This window comes from Rhinoraja longicauda, chromosome 11 (assembly GCF_053455715.1).
Source record: "Rhinoraja longicauda isolate Sanriku21f chromosome 11, sRhiLon1.1, whole genome shotgun sequence".
NCBI lineage: Eukaryota > Metazoa > Chordata > Chondrichthyes > Rajiformes > Arhynchobatidae > Rhinoraja > Rhinoraja longicauda.
The window spans coordinates 13,041,404-13,055,630 of NC_135963.1; the positions used below are offsets into that span (position 1 = coordinate 13,041,404).

General features: G+C 43.9%; 1 protein-coding gene across 3 annotated transcripts in view; it reads right to left on the minus strand.

The window, feature by feature from the left end:
• Positions 1-14,227, minus strand: part of LOC144598302 (dihydropyrimidine dehydrogenase [NADP(+)]-like) — a 658,512-nt gene that overhangs the window by 403,969 nt on the left and 240,316 nt on the right. For all 3 annotated transcript variants that reach the window (XM_078408282.1, XM_078408283.1, XM_078408284.1), the window contains exons 5-6: positions 12,575-12,736; positions 6,818-7,014 (exon numbers count right to left, since the gene is read on the minus strand). In XM_078408282.1, the coding sequence (XP_078264408.1) occupies positions 6,818-7,014; positions 12,575-12,736 (359 nt within the window). The remainder of the gene's footprint in view (positions 1-6,817; positions 7,015-12,574; positions 12,737-14,227) is intronic.

The window sequence follows — 14,227 nt, forward strand, 5'->3', positions numbered from 1 at the left end:
TATATGTATATTTGATATTGGTTCACCTGTACAGACATTATACCATTTGATTAGGTATCAAATGTTAATATTCATCACCTCTTCAGCAGCTTCTAGTTAACTGACAGGCTGACTCACGCACTGATACAGCATGAAATGGATCCTCCACACTGGATTAACAATCGACACCAAAAGTACATACGCGCACACAAAACTTTCAAAATGATCATTGTTCTTCCTATGACTGCTAACCTCTTGATATTTCTGGTTAAATCTGGTTCGCATTTTAAATCCTGTGCAGTATGAGATACATGTGTGCTTTCCTTGTGTGCTTTCAAACCTGCTCAGAACTAAATACTTTATGAGAGAGGAAATACACACCCAGTATTCAAACATAAAACATAGAACAGTAAAGCACAAGAACAGGCCCTTCAGCCAACAATGTATGTGCTGGACATGATCCCAAGACCATCAGTTATCTACCTACACATAATCTATATCAACCTCCATTTCCTGCGTATCCATATGCCTATCCAAAAGTATTTTAAAGTATTTTAAAGTAAAAGTATTCTTAAGTAGAAAATATACTAACATATGATATCAATAACATTGCTGGATCTTTGATAGTCAGAATTAAAATTTCTTGAATATAAATTATTTGCATTGAATTTAAACTTGGTGTCTACACTACGTCATCGTACCACAAATGTGCACATGAAACTAAACTTCTGAATGAGGTTATCAGTATATATGTTATTATTTGATTCACTGCTTTAGCATTGAATTACAAATAAAATCTAATATTGGAACAATTAGGTTTCACAAACCCTGGACACAATGAATCTTTACTCCAATGACATGAATTGGAAGATAGGCACAAAGTAGTAAAATAAAACAAACATTGAACATACCTTTGGAGACCATTAGATATCATTTAAATCTGAAATGGTTTCCAAGGCTAAATATGCTAAATATTCTGAAGGTCAAAATGGACAGGGAGTCTAAAATTAGAGGGCATAGATTTAAGGTGAGAGGGGAAAACTTAACGAGGATATGAAGGGCAATTTCTTTCACACTGAGGCTGGTTGTCATGAGGAACGAGCTGCCAGAGGAAGTGTTTAAAATACATTTGGGCATGTACATCGATTGGAAATGTTTAGATGGATATTGGCCAAATGCAGTCAAACTACGTCAGATTGGCACCATAAATTGATCGGCATGGCGAGCTGGGCTGAAGGGCCAGTTTGCATGGTGTCGAACTCTAAGGCACTTTGTCCTTGGTGGCCAACTGTAGCTGGGACTGAAATGGTGCCAAAATAGCCCCTCTTGCAAATAGACTCAGTGGACTGCTCCGTACATTCTGTATTAACCAGGGGTTAGTGCTTATATATGGTGAAAGTCTTAAGGGCCTGTACCACTAAGGCGATTTTGTTAGGTCGTAGCAGATCACTGAAAAAACGGTCACTGGACCCTCCCCTACGACAATGTCTATGACAAGCTGCAACAACCTACCACCTAGTCGACGTCAAGCTACGGCAAGCTACCGACAACCGGCGACCCAATCGTCGCGAGTAGGATGCCTACCTACGACCGCACCTACGACCACACAGGCGACAACCTATGACAACCGAAGTCAACCTACGTCCACCCGCGCCAAGCTACGACCCTGTCGGCGACAACTGAAGACAATTCACGTCATTTTTGCCTCCGGTTTTGACGCCAGTACCTGTCGCCGCTTGACGTAGCTTGACGTAGGAAGTCGCCAATGGAATTCACCGAAGTCAGCAGCGGCTACAACCTACGTCACCTGGCGACAACCTACAAAGGCACCTACATCAGGATACGTCAAGCTACGCTCATTGGCGTCAAACCCACTGTCGCCGAAAAATGTTCAACATTCTGAAAATCCAGCAGTGACCAGAAAGACGCTACGACTCTTTGGAGACGACTCACGACCGTACAGGCGACACCCCGGTGACCGTGTGGCGACAACCTAGTCGCCTGTAGTCGTCTAAAATACCGCCTAGGTGGGACAGGCCCTTTACTGATCTTTATGGAAAAAAGGTATTTCACTGTAACTTAGTACACATGACAATAAAGAAACCATTGGACCATTGAAAGTATTCAGTGGCATGAATATTGACTCTTGTATTCCCTCTCTCTGCGGCCATGGAGGCCAAGTCAATGGATATTTTTAAGGCTGAGATTGACAGATTCTTGATTAGTAAAGGTGTCGGGGGTTATAGGGAGAAGGCAGGAGAATGGGGTTGAGAGGGAAAGATAGATTAACCATGCACAATTGAATGGTTGAGTAGACTTGATGGGCAAAGGGCTAATTCTGCTCCTAGAACTTCTTACCCAAGTCCCCTTGCTAATTTCACTGTTTGTATTCCTTCCTTATCACTTCTTCCCCAGCCAACAATTGACCATTGTGGGTTCTACCTTTCCTTGAGTCATCAAAACAGGCTCTGCTTTGTTCTGTACCTTCCCATATCTCTAGTTTCCCCCCACCCTGACTCTCAGTCTGATGAAGGGTCTCGACCCGAAATGTCACCCATTCCATTTCTCCAGAGATACTGCCTGACCTGCCGAGCTACTCCAGCATTTTGCGACCTGTCTTTGGTGTAAACCAGCGTCCGCAGTTCCTTTTTACACACATTCAAAATGTCCGCTGGATGTGGACAGAAAAAGGGTGTGGATCAACATTTGGATGGTCTTGGGCTCAAGATAGTGCTGTGTCAAATTCCTGCGTGGTTGATTTGCAACTGCTGCTTCACAGCACCACTGCAGCATTGGTGAACCCTGCAGCATGCATGCAAGAAGGTGCAGCCATGTTTCAGGCTTCTGCTAACTTCAGTTTAGTTTAGTTTAGAGATACGGCACGGAAACAGGCCCTTCGGCCCACCGAGTCCGTACCGACCAGTGACCCCTGCACATTAACACTACCCTACACTCGGGACAATTTTTCCATTCATACCAAGTTAATTATCCTTTGGAGTGTGGGAAGAAACCCAAAGTTCTCGGAGAAAACCCACGCGGGTCACGGGGAGAACGTACACACTCTGTACAGACAGCACCCCTGCAGCCAGGATCGAACCCGGTTCTCTGGCGCTGTAAGCACTGTAGGGCAGCAACTATACCGCTGTGCCACCATGCCGCCCTGACTTGTGCCAGTCTGTGGACGTGAGCAAATGCTGAGTTCTTGGCAACCTTGCAGCAGATGGCGAGGCTTGGCATCCCCCCCTCTCTCTGCTGATTCAGTCTAAGAGAAAGGCAAGTTACCACAGCCAGTCCCAGCTGGGCTTTGCAGAGGCTGCAGAAATGGCTCGTGGCAGCTTGGTAGGTGGGACCAAACAGGCCAAGTGGGCTCCTGATTGCTCTGGCACGCCTTCTTTCATGCAACACCTTGTAAAACATGACATGCTGTGATTGCGATGCCACTAAAGAGCTTTGAGCACAAAGGTGAAACAGGTATTAACATCTAATTACAATGTCACTTAGGGCCAACAGGCACAGCTGGCACTGAGATGAAAAACCCTTTCTCAACGACATATGCCAAGTGAGATTTGCTCCTTCCCCTTGCAGATGTTGGGGGTGCAAGAGTGGGCAGAATCCTCATGGACATCTGACCATCCCAACGTCTTCCCATTAGCCGGCCCACTCCCCGCTGCCCCGCTCCAAACGCAACGATTCAAAGGATACCCGATGCCAATAACAGACGCAATGGGGAAGAAAATGAACACATATCAGCATCTGGCACACAGGTTCATGAAAGTCTAACTGCCAGCTGGAAGCAAAATTAACAAGAAATGTATACATGTTGAAAGCAATCTCTTTTCAAAAATTCCCTTATCCCTGCAGGTTCCCCCGCATTGTCTCCTACAAACAGGTTTCAATTTTGTGCAGGGCTGAACTGCGGATGTTGGTTTAAACCGAAGGCAGACACAAAAAGCTGGAGTAACTCAGCGGGACAGGCAGCATCTTTGGAGAGAAGGAATGGGTGACATTTCGGGTCGAGACCCTTCCTCAGAAGATTCAGGGGAAAGGGGGAGGAGAGATATAGACGGTACTTAGGAGGGGGAAAAAATGTTTCAAGTTTTTTTGTGGAAAGCAATTTTGTTTGTGTTAATGAAGTTCTCAACCACACTGAACAGGATTTTCAAACATCACCACTGATCTGAACACTGAACTGACAATTAAATGAACAGCTAATTTGTGGTGAATGATGTGTCTGTCTCGGGTGTCTAGATGTATTAATGCCGGGAGGCCTCACAAGAAGGTGTTATATTCTGTGTTGAGTTCCAATACTCCACAACTAGGTCTGACCATTTTAAATGTTAAAAATCACAACTGAGTTCCGAGGAACTTTTTTCACACTTTTTCTCTGGATTAGTCGGTAGGTCAGTCTATTCATCACCTTAAAAAGTTAACAATGGGAGACACTGAGCTAAATGCATGTGCTGAGGCCCATATGCACACATTTCTTTATCTATTCTGCCATCTGTGCTTTACATCTGGCAGGCTTGGGTGGTTGCCGTATAACTACAATCTTAAGTGACTGGGGGGAAAAAAAAACACGTGCATCTGTTTTTTCCAACCTTCCAAAATGTGACTGGAACTGGGAAATCAGTCGCGAGCACAGAGTGTGTACACAGAGTTTGCATTCCTCCAACTATACTGCACTGCACAATGCAAATTTCATTAAAAAGGATCGGCAAAATAAAATAGTTTGTACTTAATGTGATATTCTCTCATCAACTATTAACAGGCACTTTTTAAATGGACAACCAAAATTTGGTTCAAAGTACTTGCTTATTATATGGTTGGCCTGGTACAAATTGTGGTCATGAACACAATATCTTTTGTAACTTTGTCGGCACCAACAAGTGGACACGGAGGCAGAAAGGAATGCTCTTCAGCGGGTAGTCCATAGAGCTCAGAGGACCATCGGAACACAGCTACCAGCCTTGAAGGGCATCTACAACACACGATGCCTCAGAAAAGCCACCAGCATCCACAAAGACTCTTCACACCCCTGCAACAGTCTGTTCGAACTGTTACCATCGGGCAGACGATACAAGGCCTTCTACGCCCGCACCTCCAGACTCAGGAACAGCTTCATCCCCAGGGCCATAGCTGCTATGAACCGGTCTTGCTGAGCCGGATGGTCACATCGCACAGTGATCCGGCACAGATCTACTTGCACTTTATTCTGTCTTAAAACTGGTACAATTTGTTTCGTTGGGATGTTGTTGTTTAAATTAATTAAATTATTGCATCGTATGGGAGGCGCATTCCCAATCTCGTTGTACCCCTGTACAATGACAATAAAGATATATTGTATTGTATTGTATTGTATACAACCTTGTGTATCTCCCTAGGTTGTATGCGGAACAAAGCACTTCATTGTACTGAGAGGTACCTGTGACAATAAAGTATCATTCATTCATTCATTCATTCAATTCTAAACAAATACCTCTCTCATAGTAATTAATAGAAATAATTCAAAATTTCAGTACAATATATTTTTAAACCTGGAGAAAATAAGTTTCCTGAGGAGATTTGGCACGTTTCCAGTGGCTCTTCCAGACTTCTACAAATGCTCCACGGTAGAACATATTACCTACTGGGTTGCATCAGGGCTTGGTTTGGGAACAGCACTATCCATGACCGCAAGAAATTGCAGAGAACTGTGGGTGTATCCCAGTCAATGACACAGACCAGACTTTCTATCAACGATTCCATCTGTACTTCACACTGCCTCTGAAAAGCAGCCGACACAATCAAACAATTGTCCCACCCCAATCATTCCTTCTTCTCACAGCTTCCGTCAGGTGGAAGAGACAGAAGTTTGAAAGTGTGCACCACCATACTCATGAACAGCTTCACATCTATCATCAGGCTTCTGAATGGTTTTTCCATAATCGGGTCATTTTCGGATTCACCTCTACCCCATTACGGATACTGAACTTTGTTCTGGATCTGTTGCTCGACAATGCTGAGACCATATTCTGCACGCTGTATCTTTTCATTTGCTCTACCCATCGCATCTGAATTTGGCTTGATAGTATCAATGTACAATATTATCTGATTAGATTAGATAGCATGCAAAAACAAAGCTTTTCATTTAACCTTGGTACACGTGGCGGTAATAAACATAAAACAGAACAGCCATTGGGTAATTTATAGATATCGTTCCAATATCAGCATGATATATCTTCAAATTTGGGAGAAAAGAAAGGAGTTCACTGGCACCAAGTGTTTGACTTGATAGAAGATATGTAGGTCTACAACATTTAGTAAATGGTACCAGCAGGTAAGCTAAGTAATAAACTGTAGAATGAATGTGTAGACAATAGACAATAGGCAATAGGTGCAGGAGGAGGCCATTCGGCCCTTCGAGCCAGCACCGCCATTCAATGTGATCACTGCTGATCATTCTCAATCAGTACCCCGTTCCTGCCTTCTCCCCCTGACTCCGCTATCCTTAAGAGCTCTATCTAGCTCTCTCTTGAATGCATTCAGAGAATTGGCCTCCACTGCCTTCTGAGGCAGAGAATTCCACAGATTCACAACTCTCTGACTGAAAAGGTTTTTCCACATCTCAGTTCAAAATGGCCTACCCCTTATTCTTAAACTGTGGCCCCTTGTTCTGGACTCCCCTAACATTGGGAACATGTTTCCTGCCTCTAACGTGTCCAACCCCTTAATAATCTTATACGTTTCGATAAGATCTCCTCTCGTCCTTCTAAATTCCAGTGTATACAAGCCTTCCATGTTTATTTCAAATGTTTATTTCAAACTAATCATGGTTAGAGAAGCAAAATGCAAAACCTACCTCAGACCTCCAACGTAAGCCTCCTTTTCAAATACAGTGATGTCCGAATAGCCCAACCGAGCCAAAAATGAAGCACAGCTGATACTGGCGGGGCCACATCCGATCAGGGCGATTTTAGCATGGAAGCTTTCAGGCAATTCTTCAGGAGGGGGCAGCGATGGATTCCGAACCTGAGGAATTTTCATCTCTTTGAACACCTGAGGTATAAATGAGAGCACATTCAAAAACTTGTTTCTTGCAGTTCGTCAAATGAAAATAAAGTATCCTGAACTGTCCAAAGGAACCACAAATCGCAGGAGGCTGGAAATCGGAATTTCATCCATTTTAAGGTTAGTTGAGTTTTGAGATGCAGTGTGGCAGCAGGCCTTTTAGCCCACTGAGTCCGTGCCGACCGGAGATCACCCGTACACTAGTTCTATCCTACATGCTAAGGACAATTTACAGAAGCCAATTAACCTACAAACCTGCATGGCTTTGGCTTGTGAGCGGAAATCTGTGCACCTGGAGACAACCCACGCGGAAATAGCGTGGACGTTCAAAATCCGTACAGACAGCACCTGTAGTCAGGATCGAACCTGGATCTTCGGCACTGTAAGGCAGCGACTCTACCGCTGCGCCAACGTGCTGCCCCTTTTCCCGTGACCTCACCACCTAATCTATTGTGTCCAGCAATAATTATCATTCAGTTGCCAGGCAAGAAATAGAGTGGACCAAAATTACATTTATAACAGGGTTAGAATGTTTGCGTCCAGAAGCATACAACAAAATGGAAACCTTCAAAAGGACACAAAGTGCTGGAGTAACTCAGCAGGTCAGGCAGCATCTCTGGAGAATATGTTGTCCACAGATACTAACTGACCTGCTGTGTTACTCCAGCACTTTATGTCCTTTAGTGTATTAACCAGCATCTGCAGTTCTTTGTTCCTTCAAAATGGAACTCTTCACAGCTTTGATGGGAGCATGTTTAATTAAAAGCAGCCGTTTCAATTCATGACAGTAAGGCATCACCCAAAAAAGCACACCCTCTCTGGCTAAAGAAATTCCTCCTCATCTCCATTCTAAAGGTACATCCTTTTACTCTGATGCTGTGCAATCTGGTCCGAGACTCTCCCACTACTGGAAAAATCCTCTCCACATCCACTCTGTCCCGGCTTTTCAAATTCCTGGAATTCCTAGAAATTCAGTACTTGTCCTACCCATGTGATCGTTTTGAGTGGCTCCACTATGAGGAATTATTGTGGAACTATTACGAACTGTTGTGAAATTCAGTGCCACAGAAGGCTGCGGAGGTCAAGTCAATGGATATTTTTAAAGCAGAGATTGATAAATTCTTGATTAGTACGGGTGTCAGGGGTTACGGGGGTGAAGGCAGGAGAATTGGGTTGAGAGGGAACGATACATCAGCCATGATCGAATGGTGGAATAGACTCAATGGATCGAATAGCCTAATTCTGCTAATATAACTTATGAACTAATACCATGCACCTTTATGTAGTTCGTAGCAAGAATTCATGCCAGCCTACTTGTATAATTTAGTTTAGTTTAGTTTAGTTTAGAGATACAGCGCGGAAACAGGCCCTTCGGCCCACCGAATCTGCACCGACCAGTGATCCCCCTACACTGACACTATCCTACACACACTGGGGACACTTTTTACAATTTGCACCATGCCAATTAACCTACAAACCTGTACGTCTTTGGAGTGTGGGAGGAAATCGAAGATCTTGGAGGAAACGCTTGCAGGTCACGGAGAGAATGTAAAAACTCCGTACAGACAGCACCCCGTAGTCGGGATCGAACCTGGGTCTCCTGCGCTGTAAGGCCACAACTCTACCGCTCCACCACTTGGCCGCCCAATGGTTTAGTTCTCCCAGTATTTAGCTGAAGGCAATTTCTGGGCTTTGCATTATGCGATGCTGGGCAAGCTGCTTGGTGGTAGAGGGTCAAACACATTACGCATTGACACTGTAATAATCGCAAGACTTAATATATGCCCTCTTAAAATTTTGACAGAAACACCTTTCAGAGCAAATGCTGGGAAAACACGAGATTAGTTGGTGTCAATGTTTTGAATGCTTTCTGCAACTGCAGCAGTATTTCTGCTGTTTAGATAGCTGAGCGCATTCGAGCGCATTGACTCGCTGGAATTTAGAAGATTGAGGGGGGATCTTATAGAAACTTACAAAATTGATAAGGGGGTTGGACAGGCTAGATGCAGGAAGATTGTTCCCGATGTTGGGGAAGTCCAGAACAAGGGGTCACAATTTAAGGATAAGGGGGGTCTTTTAGGACTGAGATGAGAAAGTTTTTTTTCACACAGAGAGTGGTGAATCTGTGGAATTTTCTGCCACAGAAGGTAGTTGAGGCCAGTTCATTGGCTATATTTAAGAGGGAGTTAGATGTGGCCCTTGTGGCTAAAGGGATATGGAGAGAAGGCAGGTACGGGATACTGAGTTGGATGATCAGCCATGATCATATTGAATGGTGGTGCGGGCTCGAAGGGCCGAATGGCCTACTCCTGCACCTATTGTCTATTGTCTACTGAATTTAGCCGTAGTTTGTGGCAAGATTGAATATATTCATCCGGTTTATTATTGGTTACACTTGCATTATTGATAGCTGAGGGAGAACGATAGCTTCCTGCGGACATGCAGGCATTACGTGTGATGGAGTGCCTCACGCCAGGACCTGCGATAGTATTAATGACAACTGCAAGGTGTCTGTTATTACAGTTGTGATGCTTTTGACAGTGAGCGTCTGTCACCTAATGCTGGTGAAGTGGTGATGATTGTGATGCCTTTTGTGCAGCCAATCCTCCTGCCAGATAAATGTCAGATTTGGCATTAGAAATATAGACTTACATAAAGAAAGAAGATTAGACCTATAATAAGTGTCACGGTTGTGATAAATCCAATAGCAAAATGAATAGTGTTTAAAGAGCTAATATAAGTGATAACTTTGGATGAGGTGAAACTTCAGTCACTTATAGTAAGGACGGCATCTCATTTGAAACTTGTATGAATGAGGAGTGAAGCCATCTTAGCTTCACTGAAGAAGGGTCCACCCATTCCTTCTCTCCAGAGATGCTGCCTGTCCTGCTGAGTTACTCCAGCTTTTTTTTAAATCTATATTAGCTTCACTTCTTTGTTTGTAACTAAGTTTGTTCTTCCCTACTTAAGAATGTTAATTGTTTATTTTTGTGAATCTTTTGTGAATCTTTTGTGTACCATCCACACGTATTTCACTAAGTCGCTTCATCCAAGCCTTTTGAACCCGCAGTTCATAAGATCGTCAGGAATATGAATGGTGGAAAATAAAATCATTTCTGCTTGGTGGGCATGTTGATTGGACAATAAGTGTCAGCCGCAACTGGGTGGCGCGGTGGAGTGACTGCCTTACAGCGTCAGAGACCCGGGATTGATCCAGGCTCAGGATGCTTGTCTGTGCGGAGTTTCGTACATCCTCCCCGTGACCTGCATGGGTTTTCTCTGAGATCTCCGGTTTCCTCCCACAAAACTAAAACTGTCAGGCCACTTCACAGCGACAGCTCGCTGACAATTTTGTAGCTAACCACCATCTAAATGCAAGGGCGACGGGAGCACGTTTAACCTCTTGCACAGCTCGCCATTGTGGGCAGATGGTCCTGTTCCTGTGCTGTTCATTGAGTCCCAATGGCAGTTCTGTAAAGTATTGAATTATTGAATTGGATAATTCGATTTGCTTTTTCTCAACCTGGCCCCCCAACTTCATGTCGGAGTCTGACGGAGGGTCCCGAGCCAAAACATCGCCCATCCATTCCCTCCAGAAATGGTGCCTGACTCGCTGAGTTACTCCAGAACTTCATGTTTCATTCATGCCAGCTGGCATGGGACAATTCACTTCAATGCCATCGCTGATCTTCAGTGAAAAGGTAATTGTATCCGTTTTGATTTGTTTTCTTTACTTTATAAATTAGTTAAGTAATATAAGCAGTTTAAAATGATTTATAAGAAAATAACTGCAGATGCTGGTATAAATCGAAGGTATTTATTCACAAAATGCTGGAGTAACTCAGCAGGTCAGGCAGCATCTCTGGAGAGAAGGAATGGGTGACGTTTCGGGTCGAGGCCCTTCTTCAGACATTAAAATGATTTAAATTTATTCTTTTATGCTCAATTTTTTAAATCACCCCTAACTTGTAAAGTTATTCAAATCAACAGCATTTTCTGATTACAGCACACATAATAGGTAGCTACAATAGACATTGCCATTTCACTTATTAGCTTGTGCAGCCAGAGCATTTCAACAGCTGCCTTACTGGGCGTCACAGTGGTGCAGTGGTAGAGCTGCTGCCTTACAATGCCAGAGACCAGAGTTCGATCCTGACTACGGGTGCTGTCTGTACGGAGTATTTATGTTCTCCCCATGACCACGTGGTTTTCTGTGGGTGCTCCGGTTTCCCCACACACTCCAAAGACATATAGGATTTTAGGTTAATTGGCTCCTGTGAATTGTAAATTATCCCTAGTGTGTAGGAATTAAACAAGAAAGGTAAATGCTGGCAGCACACTGCTCCTCTGGATGAATTCATTCTTATTCAGGTCTTTGCTTCTACCTCTTGTACAGGTCAATGGGAAACAAACAGCTAATCAATGCAGGTAATTTACCAAAACATTATAAACTAATCAATCAAGAAAAATATGTGCTGGAACCCATGTGCTCACTTTCCTGGAAAAGGCACATCACTTGCTAAAGACAATGCATCATCTGTTCACCCCAATCTATAAATAAATCTGAATCAATGAAGCAACTGTCATAACCGTCAAACTGTTTTTCACTCAAAGGGCGGTGGGTGTATGGAACAAGCTGCCAGAGGAGGTAGTTGAGGCAGGGACTATCCCACATTTAAGAAGCAGTTAGACAGGTACATGGATAGGACAGGTTTGGACCAAACGCAGGCAGGTGGGACTAAGGTAGCTGGGACGTGTTGGCCGGAACGGGCAAGTTGGGCCGAAGGGCCTGTTTCCACGCCGTATCACTCTATGACTCTATAACCGGTGTTGTGTCGTGAATGTGCTACTCAAACGTCAACCATTTTATTAAAGCTGTGAAACATGTGTTTCTGATCACCGTCTACATTCCAGTTTTTAAACAAAATGATGTGATGATCCTTCTTCACATTTTTATTCTGTCAGATCAAAACCAACGTAACAAAACCATCTCGGAAAATACTAACAAAGGGGAAGATTGAAAGCGCACACCACCAGACTCAGGAACAGCTTCTTCCCCTCTGTTATCGATCTTCTGAACAGTCCAACCACAAGCTATTCACCTCTACTCCATTGGACATTGGGCGTTGTCGCTGGATCTGATGCACTACAATGCTGAGAACTATATTTTGCGCTCTACATCTTCCCCTTTGCTCTACCAATTGTACTTGAGTTTGACTTGATTGTATTTGTGTATACTATTATCTGATCTGATTGTGTATTATGCAAAACAGAGCTTTTCACTGTACCTTGGTACACATTACAGTAATAAACCTAAACGTACCGAGGGATAAAAATCAATCTTCTCACAGAGAAATATAGAAAAACATCGAAAAGTAGGTGCAGGAGTAGGCTATTCGGCCCTTCGAGCCTGCATCACCATTCAATATGATCATGGCTGATCATCTAAAATCAGTACCCCGTTCCTGCTTTTCCCCATATATCTTGATTCCTTTAGCCCTAAGATAAGAGCTAAATCTAACTCTCTCTTGAATTGGCCTTTACATACCTCTGTTGCAAATTGTTGGAGACCCCCGATGTTTATAGCTCCTTCTTCAGATGCATGTAAATTGCAGCCTCCCACACAGAGGTCTGATGTTGGACACACCATCCCACAAGTCAGACCCAGGGGATTGTCAGACAGAATGGTTTTGGCAGCACCATAGTAATTCTACGGAAAGAAAAATAACTTAGGAAGCATTGCACAAAGCTGTAAGCTTAACTTACTTTATACTAACCAAAATATTATTCATCTGCTGGAGCCACAAGACCACTGCAGATGCTGGAATCTTGCACAAAACCCAAAGCACCAGGGGAAGCTCAGCAGCACAGGCAGCAGTTGGGAGGGAATGGAGAGGCAAAGCTTCGGGTTGGGATCCTTCTTAACACCCGATTAGTCTGCTCTTCGTTAATTATGATGAGAATTCACAACAGATTAAGCAACATTTTAGTCCAATTGAAACCAATCCAAGTCATAGCAGAACGGCATGGGTGAATGGAAGTTGGCATAGATTAGGGTACATGACAGGATTTTGACTGTGCTCTAGTTTATAACTAGATGGTTTACAACTATAACTAGTTTATAACTAATGGCAGCACAGTGGCGCAGGGGTAGAGTTGCTGCTTTACAGCGCCAGAGACACGGTTCGATCCTGACTACGGGTGCTGTCTGTACGGAGTTCGTACGTTCTCCCCATGACCGCGTGGGTTTTCTCCAGGTGCTCCGGTTTCCTCTTGCACTCCAAAGACGTACAGGCTTGTAGGTTATTTGGCTTCGGTAGAAATTGTAAAGTGTCCCTTGTGTATGTAGGGAGGGAGAGGAGCCAGAGGTCGTGGTACATATAGGTACCAACAATATAGGTAGGATAAGGGAAGAGGTCCTGAAAGGAGAATTTAGGGGGCTAGGAAGAGAGTTAAAAAAAAGGACTTCCAAAGCAATAATCTCAGGCTTACTGCCTGTGCCACGCGATAGTGAGAATAGGAATGGAGTGAGGTGGAGGATAAATACGTGGCTGAGGAACTGGTGCAGGGAGCAGGGATTCAAGTTTCTGGATCATTGGGACCTCTTCTGGGGGAAGTATGACCTGTACAAAAAGGACGGGTTGCATCTGAACCTGAGAGGAACTAATATCCTGGCGGGGAGATTTGCTAAGGTAATTGCGGAGACTTTAAACTAGTACGGTTGGGGGGAGGGACTCAAACACAGATAGCTAATAGGCAGTGTGTGAGGCAGGAGGCAGAAAAGGGAAACACTCAGACCCAATATGTAGGAGAGAAAGAAGTGAAAAGAAATAAACTGAGAATAAGAAATGATGGGTCCCTTAAATGTGTATATTTTAATGCTAGGAGCATTGTAAGAAAGGTGGATGAGCTTAGAGCCTGGATTGACATCTGGAAGTATGATGTTGTGGCGATCAGTGAAACATGGTTGCAGGAGGGTTGCGATTGGCAATTAAATATTCCAGGATTTCATTGTTTCAGATGTGATAGAATCGGAGGGACAAGAGGTGGGGGTGTTGCATTGCTTGTCAGGAAGGATATCACAGCAGTGCTTTGGCAGGACAGACTAGAAGGCTCGATTAGGGAGGCTGTTTGGGTGGAACTCAGAAATGAGAAAGGTTTAGCAGCACTTATAGGGGTGTATTATAGACCGCCAAATAGG